The sequence below is a fragment of the Xiphias gladius genome, chromosome 24 (assembly GCF_016859285.1).
Source record: "Xiphias gladius isolate SHS-SW01 ecotype Sanya breed wild chromosome 24, ASM1685928v1, whole genome shotgun sequence".
Lineage (NCBI taxonomy): Eukaryota > Metazoa > Chordata > Actinopteri > Istiophoriformes > Xiphiidae > Xiphias > Xiphias gladius.
The window spans coordinates 21716286-21739469 of NC_053423.1; the positions used below are offsets into that span (position 1 = coordinate 21716286).

At 43.2% G+C, this 23184-nt stretch overlaps 1 protein-coding gene across 7 annotated transcripts in view; it reads right to left on the reverse strand.

Annotated features, from left to right (window-relative positions):
• Positions 1-360: 360 nt before the first annotated feature.
• cica (capicua transcriptional repressor a) overlaps positions 361-23184 on the reverse strand; it is a 36003-nt gene continuing 13179 nt past the window's right edge. For 3 of the 7 annotated variants that reach the window (XM_040121377.1, XM_040121375.1, XM_040121376.1), the window contains exons 4-22: positions 21765-21896; positions 20325-20478; positions 15658-15757; positions 15355-15537; positions 14811-14937; positions 14212-14384; positions 13152-13284; positions 12625-12707; positions 11271-12165; positions 10642-10784; positions 9574-9734; positions 8712-8955; positions 7671-7956; positions 6927-7108; positions 6142-6284; positions 5145-5320; positions 4600-4734; positions 4386-4514; positions 361-3661 (exon numbers count right to left, since the gene is read on the reverse strand). In XM_040121377.1, the coding sequence (XP_039977311.1) occupies positions 3402-3661; positions 4386-4514; positions 4600-4734; positions 5145-5320; positions 6142-6284; positions 6927-7108; positions 7671-7956; positions 8712-8955; positions 9574-9734; positions 10642-10784; positions 11271-12165; positions 12625-12707; positions 13152-13284; positions 14212-14384; positions 14811-14937; positions 15355-15537; positions 15658-15757; positions 20325-20478; positions 21765-21896 (3839 nt within the window). In that variant the 3' untranslated portion in view covers positions 361-3401. Of the gene's footprint in view, positions 3662-4385; positions 4515-4599; positions 4735-5144; positions 5321-5366; positions 5485-6141; positions 6285-6926; positions 7109-7670; positions 7957-8711; positions 8956-9573; positions 9735-10641; positions 10785-11270; positions 12166-12624; positions 12708-13151; positions 13285-14211; positions 14385-14810; positions 14938-15354; positions 15538-15657; positions 15758-20324; positions 20479-21764; positions 21897-23184 lie in introns of those variants that run through there. The other 4 variants (XM_040121380.1, XM_040121379.1, XM_040121378.1 and 1 more) reach the window with 4 other exon arrangements.

Consider the following 23184-nt stretch of genomic DNA (forward strand, 5'->3'; position numbering starts at 1 on the left):
TCTAATCCATAATGCACTCATAACACTGAGATGCTTGATAAAAGCCAGTTGGAGAAGTAAACATTGTATGTAAAAGGGACTTTGGGCCTTTCCCGTTGGGTCAAGGTGGCTACATGTGTAGACCCTGTTCAAGTAAAGATGATTTTGCATCGGCTTGTCTCTTCCGTTATGATTTTGAAGAAAGCATAGTCGAAGTAGAGATTGCAATCATTCAGGGAGTAGTATCAAAGTCATTCGACACTTTCATGATTGATAAATAAGACACGCAATTTAGTCAAACATTCAAAATATATAACACGCTCAAGACAATCAGGAATGTGAAATAAACTCAACGACATCAGACATCGTGTTAGATCTTTAATATTTTCAATATTTAGTTTTTTTTGTTGTTGTTTAGAAATATTGCACATGGTCAACATGCCTGCTTATGAGATAACACTCACCTCGCTCATCCTAAAATTCCTTCTCCAAAGTAAGGACAGTTTATTTTTAAGCACAATCATACAGTGTACACGCATACATGTGTGTATGCACATATGTCTGTGTGGGTGCGTGATCGCGCGCATGTGATTGCACATGCATGCAGATGGACACTTTACAGCCCTAACCCCAAAGATGTGAATTGATAGTCTTCTATTACCTGTGTGTTATTTATATATATTTATATATTGTATATCCTGAATATATATTTCATATATATCCTGAATCAACTGGGTTTGATAACAGTCAAAATGGCGGACAAAATAGTCATGGTGACTATAAAAATACTGTCTCTAGAGTAGAATATAGAATGTAGAATACAATGAAAAATATACTATTGATAATGTTGCTGTGTGGTGAAAGAACAAGAGGTTGGTTGTGTTAACATGCTACCTGCATGTGCCAAAACATACACACACACCCAAACACAGACCTAAATGCACATATATAGAAATACCGGTATATATATTTTTTCACACATCCAACTGTATACAGAGAAATAAAAGAGATACCCATAATAATAACTACCCCCACTCTTCACCAAGGAAGCAAAGAGCCAAAAAGTGCTATTCAAAAATTGTCTTTGACTTTTAGTAAGTTATACTCTCTATCTCTTCAACAATAACAATAATTGTGTGATTCTTTTTTGTTTTGTTTTATACCATAGTTAAAGATAGTATCACAACAGCTCATTCCTCTCACTGACTGACTGCACTGGATTTAATATCTATGGCACAGAGCCTCCCCCAAAAAACAAAATAACCCACCCATTTCCAAAAAAAAAAAAAAAAAATGTCCTATTGCACCATTTGATGGGAAAGGATAAAGTGTCGAGAAGAGAGGGAAGAGGGGAGGGCTCCAGAGACTGCCCTCCAGGGCTGGTCTAGGATCTGCTTTCCCTGAACTAACCCTAACCAGAACCATCCTGAGCTACATAGCGCTTGACCCGGGACCAGTGCTTAAGGGCACTTTCTAACAACACTTGAGGGGTCGAGAGACAGGTGAGGAGAGAGGTAAAGAGGGGAGGAGAGGACAGAGGAGAAAAATGGGTTGGAAGGAGGGAAAAAGCAGTGAGGACAAGGGGAGGGAAAAGGTGGTTGATAACATACGGAACAAGGTTATTATTTTTTTCTACTAAAACAATCTCTAAAAACAATACTTTCCTGATTTAACTTACGGCGGTCCCAGACAAGAAGGGCCGCACAAATTGTGCAAACACCTGATTTCAACGTTTTTACAAAACGACAAACGCCCCTGCTCCCCCACTTCTGTGTCTGGTGAGAAATTGTGGGGGAGGGGAGTGGGGGAGAACTACCCCAGGTACAATTAAAAGTGGAGGGGGGAGGGGGGGAGGGACACAGACTGATTTTGTCCCCTTCTTTGTCCAGAGTTTTTTTGTTTTGTTTTGTTGTGATTTTTTATGCTGGAGAAGAAACACAATAGAGCCACAAGAGAGAAAAACAGGCCACGGTAAAACTGGTTATTTCCACAGCAACGATAACGAGAGAAAGCAACATCATATCCACTGGGAGATTCAGAGAAGTTTGGTTAAAATTCTACTTTTTCTCTCTGTCGGCAAGCTTGTCATGTTGTTGTTGTCCTTATCCACTATTATTATTTGTCGTCTTATTGTTGGAGTATGAATTTTCAATCCAATGAACATCATCCAGCTTCTTCTTCTGCCTTTTCTCTGTGCTCTGTTGGGAGCCGGTCAGTGTTGAACTTAACGTTGATTCTTCAAAGCCTCACAACCAATAGTCTCTTTACATAATCTCTTTACGGTGCCTGTTCACACAGGTTTTGGGGAGGGGACCCCAACAGATATACAGACATATATAATCAGCTCCCACCAATGAGGACTCAGTCTTTCAAAATGGCAATAACTGAAGGTGCAAAGATTGGTCACACTACATCCCAACTCCTGCCTTCCTTTTGTTTTTCAGGAGCGAATAGATTTCATGCTTTCAGTCTCTCTTCTCACTACAATCACTAAAAACTGTGCAGGCCAATGGCTTGGTCAGACCAGGGTTGACTATGTTTGTGTACGAGTGCTTACACTGCACAGATGTGTCCATGCACTGCGTGTGTTTGTGTGTTTGCATGTACTGTATATGTAAGTGTGTGCTGTCTGTCTTGCAGCATTGAGGGGCTGTGGAATACTAGTCGAGGTCGTTGGGGTTGTGTTTGTGTCCCGACCACTGTGCTGAGGAGTGGAAGGGCGAGAAGGAGGTCAAGTCAATGGCATCTGAGGGCTGGCTGGCTGGCTGGCAACAGCAAACTGCATCTGCACAACAAGTGACAAAGTGCCTTTGTGTGTCATGGTCCTTGGTGGCGGCTCCTGGGGACTGCCAACCAAGGGTAACAGTCTGATTTGGTAAGGGTGGGTGTGTGTGTGTGTGTGTGTGTGTGTGTGTGTGTGTGTGTGTGTGTGTGTGTGTGTGTGGGATCATGTGCATGCTGGAGATTACATATGCACCAGGGTTTGTGTGTGCCAGAGAGATAAAGAGTGTGTACCACAGAGTTTGTGTGTCAAACTACAAACTACTGTACAAATGTGCTGAGAGCAGACCTGGGCAAAGTGTTAACTGAAAATATTCTGGATACTTGGAAAAAAAAAAGAGAAAACAACACTACAAGAAGAACTTGACTCATCAGGACTTGCATGTGATTTGTCCACTTTTGAGGCTTTTTTTTTTGTCTGATTAGACAAATCAAGCGAACCTTTAGCAGTCTGAATATTTGTGACAATATTCGAATGTATTTCTGCCCAGGTCTGGTGGAAATTAGTGCCAGTAGAACAGATCCTGCTGGAGCCATCCTTAGTACTGGTTCAACACATACAAGAACATTCTGCGGGGATGACACACTCTCTCTCTTCTTCTTTTCCTTGATTTCTCTGCTTTGTCATCCTCTCCAGCTTATTATCCTTCGCTTTTTGGCCCCTCAGGGCTCCGGCCTTTGTCTCCTTGTTGCTCCAACCCTCCGTCCTCCCGGGCTGATTGATTGAAAGAGGAGCTGTGGGACGGAGCGGGGTTGACTTCAGCCGACCCTCCGGGCTCAAGGGTTCCGGGCGTGGCCGTCTGCATGATCTTCTGACGGACCTCGCGGATCTTCAGCTGCAGACACACTTTGGTTGGGAACGTGTCTGAGTAGCGCGCCTGGAAGGCAGCAGTAGCCTGAGCTGGAGAGCGTAAGACAAAGAGGAGGGAAGAGTGAAAACAGGGAACAGGGAGAGGAATTAAAATTGTATGATATCAAGTTTTACCACATATCCTGTATGATATCCTTTAGGGGGACAAAAAAAGCTGAAATTTCTACAGATTTCTTGCACAATTTTTGGTCAAACATATTTTTATTGAGTGCACTTTGCTTCAGATACAGATAACAATGATTCAGTTGTTGCTCAGGCCAAAGGATGTATTACAACCTAAATAAAACCTGAGATAAACCGAGGAGAAAGACAAGGGAGGAAAGGCAACAAGGAGCTTATATAATTCCACTCTGTTATCCTAACCAGACCAAATTCCCTGTATATTTTTCACTCATATTTGTACAATACTGTGAAATATTACAAAGGTGTAAATTGTATATTATCCTCTGATTTCAAGCTGCAAAGTACTTAATGGAAAGTTTCAAAATTCTGTAAGATTGAAGGTTTTTTTTTTAAAGTATAAATAACTTCTCTAAATATAAATTATTAATTAAGTAATTCAGCCACTTTTTAATGGTTGAAGCTGCAGTGTCCTTCTAATATGTGTGTATAACCGTTTTAGCTGTAATGAGGGAACAGACCTTTTGAGGTGAAGCAGGGTTTGCCTGTACAGTTTAATTCAAGTCAAACATTAATCTCCGTTTCAGTTAATTGTTCTTTCTATATCTTCTCGTTATATCTACAGTTGATTTACCTGATGGAAAGAAGCCATGTTCCTGAAACAGCTGCATGACCAGAGCCCGCCGCTGGTCCAGAGTTCTACGCAGAGACGAGTAGGGGACCCTGTCCAAGTCGCCTAAAAGATCCTCTCCCTCTGTGCCTGCTTGGATAAAACAGGGCACCGTAGCACTGTCAGTATACCCTGTGGAGCAGTTCTGCAGCTGTTGCACCTGATGTACCTGTCTTACCTGCTCTGTCGAAGGTGAAGATGTCTCCCTCACACTTGGCGGCGCTCTTGGGGGTGTTGGGCTCCGAGCTGCAGCTGGACAGACGACGAGTCTTCCTCCTCGGGGAGCTGGGGTCCTCTGCTGTCAGCTCCAGCTCTAGACACATGACGTGTGAAGGATGAAGAAAGGGAATACAGAGGGAAAGGGGGATAACAGAGTATGAAGACAAAGAGGGACACACAGGGAGAGAGGAAGGGAGTGATGAAACATTAAGGGTGATTTGGACAGGACAGTGGGGTTATAAAGATTGAGGAGGAACAGTAAATGAAGAAAGGGGAAACAGAATATGTCAGGGTTAATAAAAACAATGAAGAATTGGAGAAATGGAGGTAAAGAGCAGGTAGAAAATGTAGAAATAGAATGATACAAAATGTCTTAATGCCAAATGAGATATCCAAATAAAAAACAGATTGCTTTGTTAAAAAAATGAAATTTATTTTACTGTAATTGTGAATCATTTTAGGTATTTCTTTGGGTCAAAGTTAGTAATTTTCACTCGTTTCTACCTCTCTCTGTGTACAGTGTCTCACCGGTGGAGTTGCGTCTCTTCTTGCGGTAGCTTCCCAGGATGGCTCTCGGCGAGGTGGCCAGGCTCTGCAGGGTGGGCGAGGGAAGGACCTCCTCTGGATTGAACTCTGGAAGCTCGGCAAAACGCTCCTCGAAGTACGTCTCAGATAAGACCCTGCACGTATTAAACGAAGCGGCCACATCAGTCCCCAGTCCAGTCAGGGGGTGGGTAAAATATCAAGGGATGGGCTCTGAATATATTCACATTTCTCATGCCTTAGGGCTGAGTTCTGCCAGGGCTTTCTCTTCTCTTTGGCTTCCCCACCACTCTCCTACTGTCTAAATAAAGAATATAAAGGTTGAGCACTTCGCCCACTCACATTCAGTAAACAAAGAGTTTCCACCATGATTTTATGAAGCTGGAGATCTGCTCACACACTAAAAATGGAACTAGATACCACTATGTGTGAAAATCAGTGATAAATAAAGTCAGCTATTGGAGTCCTGTCCAGGGCTATATCTCATTTTTAAACTGCTTGACGCCATAATTACAGAAGATGAGCGACTGTTATACAAGCTCTCTCAGCTTGACAAAATGTTAACTGCTAAAATAGAGAGAACATTGTTTTACAATGACCAGAAATGCAGGAGGACCTGGCAGACTTGTTTTATTTTGCATTGGCACTGATTCTATAAAAGCCATAACTTAAGTCTGATCACAGAGAATGGTTCTAGACTTTGATAAAAGCTTGTCCTGCACTCAAAGACGAGACGGGGCTTAAATCATAACAAAAATGATAACAAAACGCTCATGTTTTATATTCAATTTCAATAACTCAATTAGGGGTACTTACCCATTTCATTTCCTTTTGCAAAGTTCCTTTAGACACCAAACCCACCCAGATATGTTTGATTATTTAAAATATGTAAGAGCTAAAGCAAAGTTCCCTCGGCTAATGATTCTTTCCCTCCTAGAGCTGTTATCGTCCCACTTACTTGTCAAGCGAGTCAGGTGTCTTTTTGAGCGGCGGGGGTCGAAACTTGGTCTTCTTTGAGGAAGAGGGGGGCTCTCTTTCTGCAGGGGGAGGGGGAGGGGGGTCCAAACTTGAGGGTGGTTGAAGAGGGGAACGAGGTCCAGCCTGGGAAGAGAGTGTGAGGGTTGAGAGAAAGAGTGATATGATAAAAGACAAGTCTCATCTAACGTACAATTTCTTAACTTTTCCATGACTTTCTGTAGCCCATGTCTGAGCAACAGTTTGTTTTTGAGGATATGAGGGGCCCTTTATTAATATGTCTCCTGTTGTGTGACAGTGGCAGTTATTTTTAAACAGCTCTTTGACGACATTAACTCATGTGTATCTCATGATTGTTTTATAATTGTTTAATATTGTTCTTGGCTCAGAAAAGTTCTAAACATTTGCTGGTATGCTGTGGGGGAAAAAAAAAAACAAAACACCTGATGCAAGTAATAAATGTGTGAAACAAGCTTGAAAACACAATCTGGTATATTCCTGTAAAGTTGTACAGTTGTGAAATTCACAGATATTGCCTGACTTCCTTTGAGAAGTTGTGAAATTCCCTGGCTTTTTCCCCTGTGCATGATATCACAGACGTTCTATGACGGGAGGCCATATAGTAAAAAATGCCAATCTCTCAGAGATAAATAATCTGAACTAAAACGGTTAGAATAGACCTCTAAAGACCCTTAACCAAAGCTACAAGAAATGTGGGGTTTGGTGAGAGAAACGACTGTAATGGAACAGATATCCAGCTTTTCTCACCTCTTTGCTGCTGTCGCCCATGCTGTGGTCTTCCCTGTCCGTCTCTCTGCCTCTCTTCTTTTCACTGCTCTCCTTCATCCCTCTCTCGCGCTCTGCATCCATCTCACGTTTCTCCCTGCCATGTCCGTCTCTCATATTTTCCTCTTTGATGTGCAGACTGATGATGTCCTCCTCTTTTTTGACTAGAACAGATGAAGATAATGTCAGACTTTGATATGAAAATACTGTACCGAACCATATTTAACTCACAACTCACTTACAAGTTGCACGCTGCAACTTTTCACTAGCTTTGCAGCATCAGCCTTTATCCCGCAGGTTCAGTTTCACTACAAGATTTGAATCCGGATAACTGAAAAACAGACTGATTCTGCAACACTATGGCCCCTTTTTATGCCCTTCTGATGGTGGACAGTTTAGAGAACATCTGATGATTCTGCAACACGTTTTTCAATCTTGAGAATTGAAAGTGAAAACCAATACTAGCTAAAAAAAAAAAAAGTGCCGCTTTCATCTAATCAGATGTAGGATGGGTTCATAGTGACCTCTCAGCAAAGGACAGTACTTGTCAATCACCAATATTTAGTGCAGATGTTAGAACAACAAGCGCTTTGCATCCCGTCATCTCTGAGAAACCAAGACTTTTAAAGGCTCGACATGAGACTAAATGATTCATTAGAATAAAACAACCACAACCACGGGAAACCCTGAACTGTGAAACATCAGGTGAAACCACAAGGAAATTACCTGTTGCGGCATTGGTCATACAGGCTGCCACGGACATCCCCTGTCCTCCATCCTCAATCTGAGCATCCAGCTGACTCTCCCTTTTCACCTCCACCTTCGGCTCCACCTCCATTCCCATGCACGGCTGAGGCGTAGCCACCGCTGAACCCTGCAGCCCCGTCGCCAGCGGAGAGGAGGGGTTTATGACATCTTGGGCTGAAGCCCCCACTGCAGGCGGCACAGTTGTCACGGAGACCACGCCAGTAGCCAGTGCAACAGTCGGTGCAGGGTAGATGGCAGTTAGTACCTGATGGAGGAGATTGTAAAGCAGGCACGTCATTAAACAGTCTGAAAAGCAGGTGAGGCTTTCCTGGCTCCACCTTTATTTGTTTTGAAGAGCAGGAAAAAGAAGGATAAGAGGTGACGACAGCCCTGAGAACAGTGAAGAACATTTAAATTACACTGCCAGACCAAAAATGGATCCTGTTTTTTTTACATAAAGCAAACAAACCTGTGTGCTGTAAATCAAGCCCACAGTTTTACATCCTGGTAGACTGTATATAAAATACAGCATAGAGGCCAGGAAAGGCTGCCAATTTTCTCATTTGCTTGTTTACAGTAATTTCCCTAAGGTCTCAAAACGAAAGTAGTGATGATGTATCAATACCAGAATGATACACCTAGCACCTTTAATCCCTCTGCCTCTGGAGCTGCATGTGCTCTTGTCTTTTCCTATCAATTACAATTGCTTTTTTACTGCTCACTGTTTATTGCAATAGACCTCTGAGGAGGTTTAATTAATTCATACACCACTGGTAAAACACAGACAGTTTTTGAAATCAAGCCATTTAATCCGCAGTATAATCCCAGTACAACTGGTCTTTTGAAGCAAACTAGGAAAATATAAACATTTAATGTAGATTAAACGTCTTACTCTTAAACTTACTCTTCACTTCTTTTGACATTTCAGTTTTCTAATTTCCTTCATGACCACACGTCTATACGCTGCAGTCTTAAAGAATTTCTGCAGCTAACACTGTGCAGCCCTTTGCTCCTCTTTACCTGACGACCAGCGGTTGCCGCGGTCGGGCCCGGGGGAGTCTGCGATTGACAGCTCAGGGGCGGGGCTGGAGCCAGCAGTGGCGACTGACCAACGATTGGCTGAACCAGGGTTTGCCCACCCGGGGCGATGGCGGTGAAGCCAAGGGTTGCCAGAGATGATGGAAGATACGCAGGACCTGGAGCGGGTGTGGCCTGTTGGGGCGCTGCTGTGGTAACTCCTGGGCTGGACTGGACATAGGTGATCCTGAAGGAGAGAAGAGTCATAAGTGTCCAAAGTGAATATTGTTAAATATTAGAAATCAAAAAAGTCAGTAAGGATCTCAGCAGCTTGCTAGGTTTTATGGCTCATTTAGTGCCAACACAGATATAATGCAAATGCATAAACACTGATCCTAAAATATATAAAAAAGACAAACTACAGATGATAAAACAGATACATAGGAGAAAGCAAATGTATGCTTGCAAATATGCAAAGTTAAAAGAAATTAGGGCAGCAAATACTGATGTTTTTATTATTCATTATTCTGCCAGTAGTATCCTTGTGTGTTAATAGTGCTGAGATGTAATAAATTATATAATAAACGAATTGATTACTCGACTCAGCATTTGAAGAAAACAACCTAATTTTCTCTTTTAATGTGGCTAAATGACACTATATTTTGTTTTACGTCTGTCTAAACTTGGGAAACTTGAAAAAAAGGACATTTACAGTTTTTACAGTTAGTATCATATCGAAACCTGACAGCATCTTAGAACGCTGTTGAACAGAGAAGCTTCTCTGACCAGCTGAAGCAGTATCTGAGGAAAATAAAAGCGGGTATATATGTTGCTATCTTTCAGGTGTTAGGCCTGCGTTAGTGACCTGGTGGGTGGGGAGGTCAGAAGAACGGTCTGCGGGGGCGCAGCACCGGGAGCCATCACCGTTGCCACGGAAACAGGAAAGGGGCTCCCAGGATGTACCGTTGCTGCGCCGCTAGGGTGAACGCCGGTCTGGACCACAGGCATGGGAGCGATCTGGATGATCTATTGGGGAGGGGACACACATACACACACACATAAACAAAAGGATTTTCTCACCAGCAAACTAAAAATAGAGCCAGATTTTTTTTTTCAGCTTTTAAAGAGAGTACACATCTTATATTTAATCATTTATTTGTTATGCATCCAGTGAGAAAAACTTTTAAATATCAAATGTAGTTTTATGGTCCTCAGGACAATTCTTGCACTTTTTTAAAGCAACTGGTCCCTTCTGAAGAAAATGCAGCAGTAGAGTTGCAATGAATGATTATTTTCACTAAGTGATATTTTTGGACCCTTTTAAGCCTTTGTTATAGACAGTGGACTGATGACATGAAATGAGACAGAAATGCAACAAAGACAAAGGAGCAACATCAATTATTTTTTTGATTAATCATTAAGGTTTATAAGTAATAGTGGAAAATAGTGGCCATAGTAGTTCCAAAAGCTAATGGGAACTTCATCAGATTGATTGTTTCTTCTGACCAACAGTCCAAAACCCAAAAGTATAAAATTTAGAGTCAAATCTTAGCATTTGAGAAGCTTGAACCAGATAATGTTTTGTATTTCGTCTTAACAAATGACTTAAATGAATCACTCGATTAACAATTAATTTTTCTTTCCATTGACAGAGTGAGACTCTAAAACTGTTTTGGTCCAGATCGGGTCAATCAAAAAGGGACAAAGACTGCAGCACAGAGCAGTAGAACGTGAAGCAGATATTCCCTTTTCACCACACCTACCTTATGTTACCTACTTTGTTACCTCGAGCACGTGTCATCTTCATCTAGTTTTAACGATGCTAATGCTGTTGTATACATATCTACCTTGTCACCTGTCAGCGAACAGGGTGGCGTCTATTTACCTTTTACGCTGTTGACACTTGTTTGCCTTTTCGTGTCGACATCCGTACCTTGTTTCCCGCCGTGGGGCCGTTCTGCACAGGAAGAGGCGGAGCCACCAGGGAAATGGAAGGATGAGGAGGAGTAGACCCTGTTCTCACTGTTGCCATGGGAACCAACATCTTGCTCTGCAAGACCGGCGACTGGGTTTGAACTAATGAGTGAGAAGGGGGGGGGGGGAGAGATGGAATCAAATCACTCGGCGTGAGGAACAGATGAATCGAGCCAAAAGAAGGGAGTTGAAGACAGCGCAGGAGCGACGGGTGGGTGGAAACACACTGAGACGGAGAGGACGTTTCAGCTACTGATATAAGTGAAATTCCTCGTTGATTACAAGGTGGAACAATGTTCTGTTGCTTCTGACTCTTATGAATAGAGGCATTGGTAGGCGGCAGGCGCTCGTACTAGGCCAGTAGTGTTTCTCCTGTCAATCAGTTATCTCTCGTTTATGTAAGCCAATAAAATCTATTCTCAGTGCCTTCCTGTGGAAATGATTGACGAGAAGTAAGTGAAGGGGACTACAGCAAAAAGAAAAATGAAACAAAGATATTTTTTTCAGTTTTCATTGGACCAGTGAAAACACTATGAAGAACATCTGACTTGTTCTGATTTCGCAGCCACTCATTGCTCTCTGTCTCACCTCTGGTCCCGGGGCTGACTCTGATTCCTGCCCCCGAGCTTATGCCATTGGCCAGGGCGGCATTGGCGGGCAGAGAGAGGATTTGCTGGTGGGTGACTTGAGGGGAGGAGGGGTTCTCGGTGGGCATGATGTACTGGACCTGGGCTAGCGGCTTGGAGCAAGAGGGAGGTGTGAGAGAGGAGATGGCAGCAGTGGGGTGGAGCTGGGGCTGGAGGACAGGAAAGGGGGTCTGTGTGTGTGGCTGTGGGGGTTGCGGGGTGAGGAGCTGCACTGGTTGGGCAGCAGGAAAGGACCCTCCCAGAACTAGGCTAGTGACCAGGCTGCTGCCCCCCACGGGGGTTGCACTGACTGGACCAGGAGAGGAGGATGAGGACAGGTACCCACCCCCTGCGGTGATCGGCAGCTGCTGAGGTCCGCCTCCTCCAATCAGGAGAGTGGCTTTCTTGTCCTGGGTTAAGGAGCTGAGGGTGACGGCTCCTTCCACTGGCTTGCTGGCGATGGGGATGGGTGTGCTGGCGATGGGTCGTACCACGTTGGTCACCATAGTGGGAGCCATGCGGACGGCACCGAGGACCTGGGTCAGACCCTGCTGGGCCAAACTGAGGGGAGCCTGGGTGCTGGATGTGGAGCCTGTGATGGACAGAGAGGAGACACCCTGCCCGCCTCCACCACCCCCTTCTCCTCCACCCGCTGCTGTTTCCTCTCTCCTGGGTCCCCCCTCGCTGCCCTCCTCTCCTCCGTCTGTACCCCTCTTTCTTTTTCTCTCAGACCCATCTTCAGCACCTCCTCCACCTCCTCCTCCTGCCCCGTTCCCTTTGGACGGGGTGGAGTCGGAGTGAGGGATGGAGGGAGAGGAGGAGGGGAGAGAGGAACGGCCCACCGGCTGGAAGCCATGCTGGAGGGAAGACAGAGATGAAGAGAGGGAAGGATCAAAGCCTGGAAAGTTATTATGTAAAGTTCTTCTTTTTCTCAACTTAAAGTAACTCTGGAAAATGTGTAGGTTTTAATGGTACCAACAACATGATGCCTTAGATAGAATTACAGTGATCAGACAAAAATTAACTGAACTGTAAGTCAAGCTACATCAATATATCTTCATTGTCTGACTGAGGAAGATATATTCAGTTTTATCGTCTTTATTCACAGCATGGAAATGAACACTGACACTGAATTACATCCTTTCCATTAACACTTCCTTTAGTACATAAGCAGCACAAAAAAGGGGGAAGGGAGCGGCTTGGTCGCCCATTTAAGTCCATCTTAAATTTTGTACTTAGACAATATCATCAAATTCCAGAGAAGCTTCTACATCCACTGTGAATATTAGAAGTTATTTGATGACCATTGCGCCTACCTGTCCGTCCGGTTCGTCCTCATCACTGTCCGTCACTCTCTCTTTACATTTGAGGTCAATGGAGCCTTCGGGACACGAATCCTCTGAGGACGGGACATAGGTATCAGAAGTTGGTGATATATTCTTAAATGTTTTAACAAAGGGGGGCTAAATTTAAGTAACTGCCTCCTCTTAGGGATGTCATTTTTCAGTCCAAGTTGACCAAGCAAGGACACACAGTGATGGCCTCTGGACAAACATATGAGAGGCTGCCTTCAAACTGCAAGTGTCGCCATCAAATTATGTGCTATTTTTGCATGTGCTACAAGCAATTAGTAGTCTGGGGCTGTGGCTGGGGCTCACCTGATGACACAGCTACATTTTTTTTTTTTTAGCTTTAAGGCGTTTTGCTGACACCATCATTCTGACTAAGAAGGCTGAAGTTGGTTGTCTTTTTCAAAGACACACTGACTGTTGTGGGAACTGAAACTCTGAAATCACTCTGCGGTTAGGAAACAGTTTCTCCAATCAGTAAAACAGTCACTCACCCATGACATCATCATCCCCCTCTTCCTCACAGATGACCATGCGCTCTTCGTCACTGGTCATGTCCTCGCTGGCCCCACCCTGGTATAGGGACTGAGGTGGGGGCCGGCTGCGAAACAAGCTCGCCCCGTCCTCCTGACACAATGGAGAAAAGAGGATAGCATAAGAAATGTTTACTCTTATCACAAGTATAGAGATATTTGAAAATTTATCCGGGTAGCTGATGCAGACAAAATATTTCCTGTAGAACACTGATTATAGACTTGAAACTAAAAAGAAAAACCTGAAGTACTTAAGAAGAACACATCAGAAAGACATAATACAGCTATTATCAAAGAATGCATACATATACGGCTTTGCCACTAGCATTAAGCGAATGCCTTCAAACAAAAGAGCTCACATGCAGCCCTACTCCTTTGTGATTAGGAGCGAAGCAGCAAACACCACTGTTTCATACCTTCAAAGGCACTTAACAAGTAGAAAGTGAAACCTTTGAAGTTGGAAGCTGAGCTCCCCCAGAGGTTTCAGTGGGTTTTTAACAGCAACAACTCAAGCCCTCACACAAGGAGCCAAGCGAGTCCATTTGAACTGTTTTTGGACAGTCTGCTTTCAGTTTTAGAGTTCAACCAAAATGCTGTGCAGTGTGAAGGACACACGTCCGCTGTCTCTGAATACACACTCGTAGGCACTCATAGACATACAAGCGTTGGCCTGTTTTTTTAAAGAATTACTTCAGTCTGTTCCTTTTATCGTCTGCAGTTTTGTTTGTTTTACTTTTTTCTTTGTTCCCTTGGATGCACTTTGCTGTATGAAACCTGCTAAAAATACTCAACTTGAATAAAAACACACTATCTTAACTCTCTTTAACTGTAAGGTCACAGTGATCTGGATCTAAACTATCTGACTGAATTAAATACATTCATATGGCTGTTTTTCTGACAGATTACACTGTTAAGTAAGTAACCAGTTTGGGGAGCTGGTGATCCGGTACAGTTTTCTTTACATTCTTTAATCTCCTGAGTCTGTTTGCTGCCTTTGAGCTACAGATTAACAACCTCATACCTTCTCCAGGTCACTCTCTCTCTCCCTCTGCTCCAGGGTGTGCACGGCACTCTGGGAAAAGGCTCTGGGACGGGGGTGCTGCCCCACAAACAGGCCCCCTCGACGCTCCGATCCCCCTGGCCAGCCAGAGCCTCCTACCCTCCCCTCCATCGTCTGGGTCTCTGAAAGGGGATCTGCAGAAGAGAGGAGTAAGACTATGAGATGAAAATAACACAGTGTATCATCTTGGAGTGGGTCAATAAAAATTAGAAAAGTAAAATCCACACCAACACTTCTTTATAATGTTGACAGTCCAGGGGTTGGAGCTTATTTTTGCTGGTATTTATCACTTAATCAGTCTGTGTAAATGCATCAGCAAAATGGCTGCCACATGTAGTAAAATTTGTGTAATATTTTTTTTTGAAGGCTCTTTGTTTTGTCAGATATAATTACATCCCTGTAATATTGAAATTGTTTCAAGTAATCGGGACCTGAAATGGACAAAAACTATTCAAAATGGTTTATGGGGACTGAAACAATTCAGGGATCTAGGTATTTCTTCTAAAGGGCATTTTGTACACTGGCTTGGAAATGCTAATCAACCCTAATCAACCGCACACCTATGCTCTCTGACATGCTCCTCTCCCGCGGTTCCTTTGGGGTCCCGCGGCCCTCCGACAGCGACTTCCTGCGGTCCTTGTTGCACCACTTCCAGTCTGGATGGGCTCTGAAGTGGGCCTCCTTCACCTGGAGGAGGAGCACACAGGATCCTTTTCTAGTTTCTGTTTAGGCACTTTGAGTTTCTGTATCTCCGTGGTGCCTTTCACCGCTTATTAAAACTACCATGTTTTTTTTGTTGTTTTTTTTTATCTCCTATCTCCAGAAACCCTGAAATTGCTGTTGCTTACTCTGTTAACTGCATCAAATCCTGTGCAGCAAAATATCTGAAAATGAATGGGGCCTTTGTATACAGGCTAAAGAAAAGAGTCACAATTTTGTTATGGCCTTTAAATGCTACATCTACTTACATGAAAGTGAATGCACACACATTTTTGTGAAACTATTCACTACAGGAGAGTTAACTTTACTTTTTGCCCTGACAATTCAATAAGACATTATAGAAATTAAAGAAAATAAGTACCAATAAAAGAATTGTGTCTCTACCTGGAAGGCCAGATCGTGGTACTGCTGCTTCTCATTGGGCCCCAGAGCGTACCACCACTCCCCCAGGATCTTGCTGACTGTCCGGTTGTCCTGGTTGGGATGTCGCTGGTGCACAAGGGCCCGGTGGCGTTTACTGAAGATCATGAATGCGTTCATGGGACGGCGGATGTGGTCCTTCTCCCTCTGGTTGGGGTTTGGAGGGACATTTATGGAAAGCTGTTGATAAGTAATAACTTTCCTCTGTTTTTTTGCATCTTTTTCCCTTTTCTACTTATCGACTGCCTGTGTACATGTTGGACTGACCTTCCTGTCTCCATCCTTGGGTAGGGCGCTGAGGGACTGTGTGCGTCTCTTGATGGGGCCTGTGGAGGGCGCTGGATCATTGGCCACACCCGGGGAGAACCTGCATTCACACACAGAGAAAAAGTGAAACTGGGAATCCGTGAGAGATGAAAAAATAAAGGAGATTTATTTCTCTGAGGAACTTTCAGAAAAGCAACAAGGCTTAGACTTTGGGCGGAATTCAAGTCACAGTGGTCCTCATCACTAAGATCCTGCGCTTAAGAGCGTGGGGTCTAATCTTGATTTGATCTAACTCTTTTCTTTTTCAGATGTTTTTAAAGTATTTCACACCATTGTGATTTGATGAGATGGTTCCATGAAGTTCCAGTTGATGTACAGTAAGCACTTATTCCAGTATGACATGTTAGACTGTATAAACCACAAAAACTTCTGCCTATAGATGTAAGTGGTGACCTGCAGACACCTGCTTTTTATTGATTCGGCAAGAGATCACATGCATATCAAACAGAAACTTGCTTTCTTTTTGTGTTACTTTCTTCCTTTTCACTTCTTCTATTTTACTGTTAGTACAGCTGACACACATTTCTTTATCTCTTCAATAGTGGTTGTTATCAGTCTGCATGCTAACCACTGAATATTCGATTAATCAGTATCAGAATCAGATTCATTGGACAAGTATCTCAGCACACACAAGGAACTCGGTTCCGGCAGATTGTGAGTCTCAAGCAATGCACTATACGGACAATGTCTATTTACAGACAATAGACTACATGCGAGCAATTACCAGATTGTATAAAGGGCAAACAATATGCATAAAGTGCAAGTGGGTGTGGTAGTGCAACAACAATAGTGTGCATCACCTATGGGAATGAAATTGTGATGTATTTGTAGATGTGAAGCAGGGTGTAATAACTATCTGCAGAAACAAAAGTAGCTACGGCATAGCAGATGATTCTGGTCAGCTATTTATGAGGGTGTTGGCATGAGGAAAGAAAGTACTCCTGTGTCTGGTAGTTTTGGCATATTGGGTTCTGTAGCCCCTGCCGGAGAGGGGGGGGGGTTGAAAAAAGCTCTGTCCAGGTTGTGAGGAATCTGTAATTATTTTCCCTGCCCGTTTCCTGGTCCTTGAAGAGGCTGGCCAGGGAAGCACCAGTGATTATTTTCGGATGTCCTTGCTGGTTGCTGCAGTCCCGTTTCCTGTCTCCATGGTTGACACAGGCCTGTTAGATATTGTGAGGGGGAGCAGTACTGAGGGGTGTCTCCTAAGGACACCACTGTCATCTCCACAGTCTTGAGCGTGTTTAGCTCCGAGTTGTTCTGACTGCACCAGAGCACCAGCTGTTCAGCCTCCCGCCGATATGCAGACTTGTCGCCATCTTGCATGACTCCGATGACCGCAATGTCGTCTGCAAACTTCAGGAGTTTAACAGCTGGGTCCTTGGAGGTGCAGTCGTTGATGCGGAGGGAAAAGAGCAGTGGGTAGAGGACATATCCTTGGGGGGGGCACCAGTGTTGGCTGTCCGTATACCAGAAGTAACGTCCCCCAGCCTCACCTGCTATTTCCTGTCTGTCAAGAAGCTGCTGATCCACCCCTAGATGGTTGGGGATACATTGAGCTGGGAGAGTTTGAAGAATATGATTTCTGGAATGACGGTTTTGAACGCCGAGCTGACGTCCACAAAATGGATCCTTGCATATGTCCCTGGGCAGTCAAGGTGTCGCAGGATGTAGCGCAGTGCCATGTTGACTACATCATACACTGACATGTCTGCCCGGCAGTCAAACTGCAGGGGGTCCAGCAGGTGTCCTGTGACGGTCTTCAGGTGGGCCAACACCAGTCATTCAAAGGACTTCATGACCGCAGACGTCAGAGCGACAAGCCTGTAATCATTCAGTCCTGTGATGGAGGGTTTCTTGGGGACCAGGATGATGGTGGAACTGCACAAAAAACTGCCGTTTCTGCCTTTACTAGATTGCACTCTTCCTCTGATTCACAGGGTTGTTTCCAGGAAGAAGCAACCGGACACAGAGTAAATTATAAAAAAAAGCAAAACAAATAAAAATGCTGTCAAAAAACTGAGTTAAGTTTGAATTACTATTGTGTTACAGCAGTGGAGAAACGAGTAAAATAGTTTGTTTTCCACAATTTATACTGGTGATGACACGGTACGAACAAAGGGAACAGTCGTACTTGAGAACCGTTCTTTTTATCGATGTGTCCAAATTTCCACCGCCTGCCCTAGTTGCTTGGTTCTTGTTGCCAGGACTACCGTTACTATGTCACCTTGCCTTAATGACTAAATACTGATTGGCTGACTTGGGAGGTGGTCGCAGGTCCCATTAAAATAACTGACTGTTGATTGGTAGACAGTCCCTGTCTGTCACTTTCGCCAGAGCCTAATGTCTAAATACCGCTTCCCCTTTACGTGAACAGTGAGAACCGTAGTCCAGTCCAGGCCAGTCACGTGTTTGGAAAAAAAAAAGAGCCAAACTTGAAAACACAGCAGCATTTCAGTCAAAAGAAAAAAAGAATGATGAGCTGTCCTTTTGAACGGCTCTCAGACAGGAACGGAGCCATAATTCCCGTCACTAATTTACAGCACTCTGTAAACACTCGTTACTTTTACATCTGCCTCCTGAGTTGTATGCGTGCTCTTGGGTCCCTTTGCTGAGAACCCTGACAAAAAGTCTTTTGAAAATTTGAGCTGGCAGAGACAAAGTCTGAACCTTTCTGCCGTCAGAGAGTGAACTCAGTGTCAAGCCATGTCTAGATAAATAGTTTTTTTTTTTTGCTTTATCGTCTGGTTTTGCGAAAGAATTATTAGATACAGCAAACACATAACAAGGAAAAGTTAAAATAAAAAAATGCAAAAGAGTAACACACATAGTGTCCATGAAGGCAGACATTAAACCATGGGAGACAAGTAGAAAGAACATACTGTCACAATAATTTCACATTTACCATAGCAATCATAAGTTGTCAGGGAGATTGGAGTTATGTGAGAGTTAGGTTGGAGCAAAGTCAGATGTACTATTTGTGTGCACGTTTATGGGCGAATGTGTGAATGTCTGAGCCTGTACATGTGGGGGAATGTTTCCGTTTGCCAGTTTGTGTGCGTATAGCAGTTAAGAAATGCAAAGACAGAAAGCAGGAAGGGGGTTACAGACAGAGAATGGACAGGTAAGAAGGGGTAGATAAACACGTAAAGTTCAAAAAATGTTTCTATTATACTTACATTTGTATGTGTCTGTTAGCAAGCCAAGAGTGGGGGTGTTTTTGTGCAGATAGGGCAAGAGAGTTAATAAATGGAGCCCAAATCTTGTTAAAAGTGTGCGGACTTTGTTTTTAATGCCATTAGTCTCTCCACTGAGATTACAGGTGTAACCACTGAAACATTGAGAGATTGCTGAAGCATTTCTTTCTTTCTTTTCTCTGCGATGGGGGCCTTTGTGAGCACAGTGACCCTGAAACATTCAAAACCACACTACAAGCCAGACAGCCACGCAGTCCGTCTGAGTCACTCTGAGAGAGCAATAACCCAGCCAGACGCAGAGACACAGCCTGAGACTGAGTGGAATGAGCAAGCACAGACTGTACAGCTCTTGCCAGACACACACACACTCATGCAGTTGGTGGAAAAGTTGTTTGTTGTTGTTGTTTGTATTTTTTGACTGTGATCGTCAGAGGTGGATTTCGGTGCGCCTTTTTCTAAGTGTAGTGTCCTTGAGAGTTTTAATGCCGATGATTCAAACTTCGGAGACAAACTGTGTCCAATATGATCTACAGTTACTATCTGCTTTCTACTGAGTCATACCTTACTGAGTCACAGAAAAGAAACAAACACAGTATATAAAGGATTTGCTCAATATGATATTACACCATTTAAGAGTGGCACCAAAACAAGTTATGATACTTTTTTAAAATGTACAAGGTTAGCTTAAGACTTCATTTGACAATGAGTTTGTTTTGTTGCTTCTCCATATTTTGGTGTATGAAATACAGCTTAGAGATTTTTTTCCAAAAAGTACATTTATGATTTTGGAAGAAATCATTAAGACTTCGGAATAAAATAACACAGGCAATTAATGAGGGGAAAAAGCGAGGAAGAAATTTGGAATAACTTACAAGTTGCAGATACTATTTTAGTGAACCAGTATCTATGCTACAAAATAAACTGACCCAGTGACCTCCCGCTTCAATGAGTCGTTGAGTTTATATGTAAAAAAAAAAATAGAAAGATATAAATTACTTCTCTTGCATGTCAACAAGACCTAAACTGGATCAACGGTTATCTAGCTGTTGGCTGTGCCTGACTGGAGGACTGGTCTCATTTCGCAATGTGGCCAATGTGCCACAGTGCTACTCTAAACCTGAATTTAAATTAAATCTTTTGTTTCTCGTGCTTCTTCCTCTTCTTCTCTTGATTCCATTTGCCATCCGTGGCCACGGCTGGGCTTTGACAACCAGCACAAAAAAGTACTGCTGAGCAACGCACAGTTCTGCTCTGCTATATAAATTAAAATCAATGTGTAATAATAAAACTTCAAGTTTCAGAAAACATCTCACAATTCAGAACATTAAGTCCTATCATAAGCACTCGGGCCATGACAAGACGAGGACGATGGGGGGGGGGGGCTCAAAAATGCTTTGTACGCTTTGTACTTACGGGTCATCTGTATCGCTCTCGGTCTCGCTGTCTGCCCCGCCCCTGTCTGCAGGAGGATTGTCATTGGTCGGGGGAGGGCACGACGGCGATCCCCTCTCTAGGTCTGGGGGGCCGGTACACCCGTCACTCACCAGGGCCACGCCACAACGAGGCTCTGAGAAATAAAAGCCATTTATTTGCCAGTTGGAGAAGAGCTTTATGAGATTAAGTGAGTAACAGTGTGTAAATGCAGGGCTACCCCGCATGTGGCTTGCTGATGAGCAGCTCCGCTCTGGCCAACTGATTGTGGGAGGTGTGAGAGGCTCTGATTATATTTATGTTACAATGTGTTGCAGTAGAAAGAAGAACATTACATGTAAGTAAAGGTGAATGCACTTCACATATAAAGGAAATGTTCCCTCAAGGGTTTAGTGACGGCATCTGTACATTACAGAAGTATTTTCTCATTAAATGTATTAATTAGAGGACTTGTTTTTTTATTGGTTTGTTTTTTGTTTTTTTATACTGCAGGTGTCTTGTTAACAAACCTTACTGTGGCCGTTAAATGAGCTTGCTTCCTTTTACTGGGTTTATACAGATTAGCTTCATCCTTATGACTTAAGAGTTTTTGTAGCATTAATTCCGATGGAAAAATGTTTTGAAGACTATATACAGTGATTTTTCACAACAAACCCACCAAAATAAAGTTGTTTTTATCTTTTATGCTCATACATCCTAAGATAGAAACTGTTTTCTTTAGAGATTGATCGCGTGGCACAGCAATGAATGGGATGCTCTGGAGTCTTATTATTTTGATAATTGATTAATCTTTTCAAAGCGGACATGCCAACAATTCACTGGTTCTTCTGATTGTTGGCTGGACAAAACAAGCAATTTGAAAATACAATTTTAAACATTAACCCTAAAACCCTCTGCAGTTCATAAAAATGAAGAAAAGATGACCTAAAATAAGGCCTTGTGAAGCTCTATGGAAAAGAAACTGCATTCCTCAAATTATCTTTTAGATCACTGACTGTTCCCACCAGTCAAAATCAATCTATGAATAAAATGTATCACTCAAGTCAATAAACAGTGGTATCAACAATGTTACTGGAACTATATTGGTGTGAACACCAACTGTGCTGATTTGCAATTCAGTCGCAACTGTTTTGGGAAACACTGACTTGGCTGCTGTTTTGGCCAACATTTGTACTTGAGTGTTTTGGCAGTCGTTAGTTGAGAAACACAGCACCATGATTTTTTTTACTGTGGGAAATACTTGTTTATAATATAGTGTTATATATACTGTATATATATGTGTGTGTGTGTGTGTGTGTGTGTGTGTGTGTGTGTGTGTGTGTGTGTGTGTGTGTGTGTGTATTTAAAGGCTGTGAAATCAAGTCTTCTGGGTGCAAAGTCATGATGTCATGTCCAGAGAAAAGTTGTGGGGTCATTTGCTACCTTTGCTCTGATTGACAAGCTGTTGGCCATCAGTGGGCTGGGCAGCCGCTCCTGATTGGCTGGGCTCCAGGAAAGGGACGAGCGAATGCCAAGGGAACACTGGCACCGACCGAGGCTCCACGTTGGTCCAAACTGTGGGAACACGAAGGGGAGAGAGAAGAGAAGAGAAACGGGGAGAGAAAAAGTGAAATGTCATCATGTTTGTCCATTTCAGTATCATGGACTGTAGACGGAAGGTAGCGCTCTGCCCTCTGGCAGCATGCGAAATCCTATGTGATCGTCAGCCAGCGATGAGCTAAAGAGCTACTAAAAACTACACTTTCATAGAAACTGCCAGAGACTGAAGACCATGAATGGAGTTGTGTATTCAGTCACCTACTCTGCCCCCCTCTGTAACACACACAGAGACCATCCCTCAGGATAATGAGAGTTGAGGGGTCATGTGGTGTGTGATGTGATGAGGGAACCTGTTATTTTATCCACAGAGATTCCAGACTCCAGACTACTCGCTGTCTAGACTGCTGCCACACTGCTGCCGAGCTTCGGACTCTGAATTCAACTGTCCCTGCAGTGGGAACCATTTCAAGCCAAGAAAGACTACAGAGTACATATTTAATTGCACACAGATCTCTATTAGTACCGCTTAGGGATGAGTGTTATAGTTAGAAGCAACATCACAATATTCATTTAAGTATTTTTCCTGATGCAGATCTACATCACAATATGTGTGCAAATCACATATAAAATAGTTTAAGTGACGGTATTGTACGGAGAACCAAGTTTGCATTAGATCAGACAAAAGTCTTCATGTTGTTGGTGTCGAATGAAAACCGCGCATCTCCAGATGTGGCGATTTAGCTCCTTGGGCGGCAGTGTCGGTCGGCCGGTCTACTACTCTCAACAACTATCAGATGGATTGCCATTAAACTTGGTGACAACATGCACCTTGCCGTGATCGTTGGTTCATGTTCACCTCAGGATTACTGCATAGCAACCCAGCATCCTCGGGTCACTTGTCCAGTACCTTGGTTAATGACCAAATACCTGCAACACTAATGACAGTCCCATCAGGCTCAGCTGTACTTTGTGTTACAATAACTAATTCTGTTAGTTTTCTAATTGAAAAATCCTCAGAATCATTTTTATATAATGATTTTATATCACATACACTTTACATTATACGTACAGTATGTTCATATCATTACAATACAATTACACATAAAGCTCTATTACTGCGACGACAACCACCACCAATACTATATTTCAACAACTTCAACAAATACCACAAGTGGTACAAAAACTATAACCACAGCTATCATTATTGATGCTATTGGCTACTGCATTTTTTACAATATTTTTTCTACTTTGGGAATCAGTGGAGCACTTCATGGTTTCGTGGTACTTCAGCGCTGATTTATTC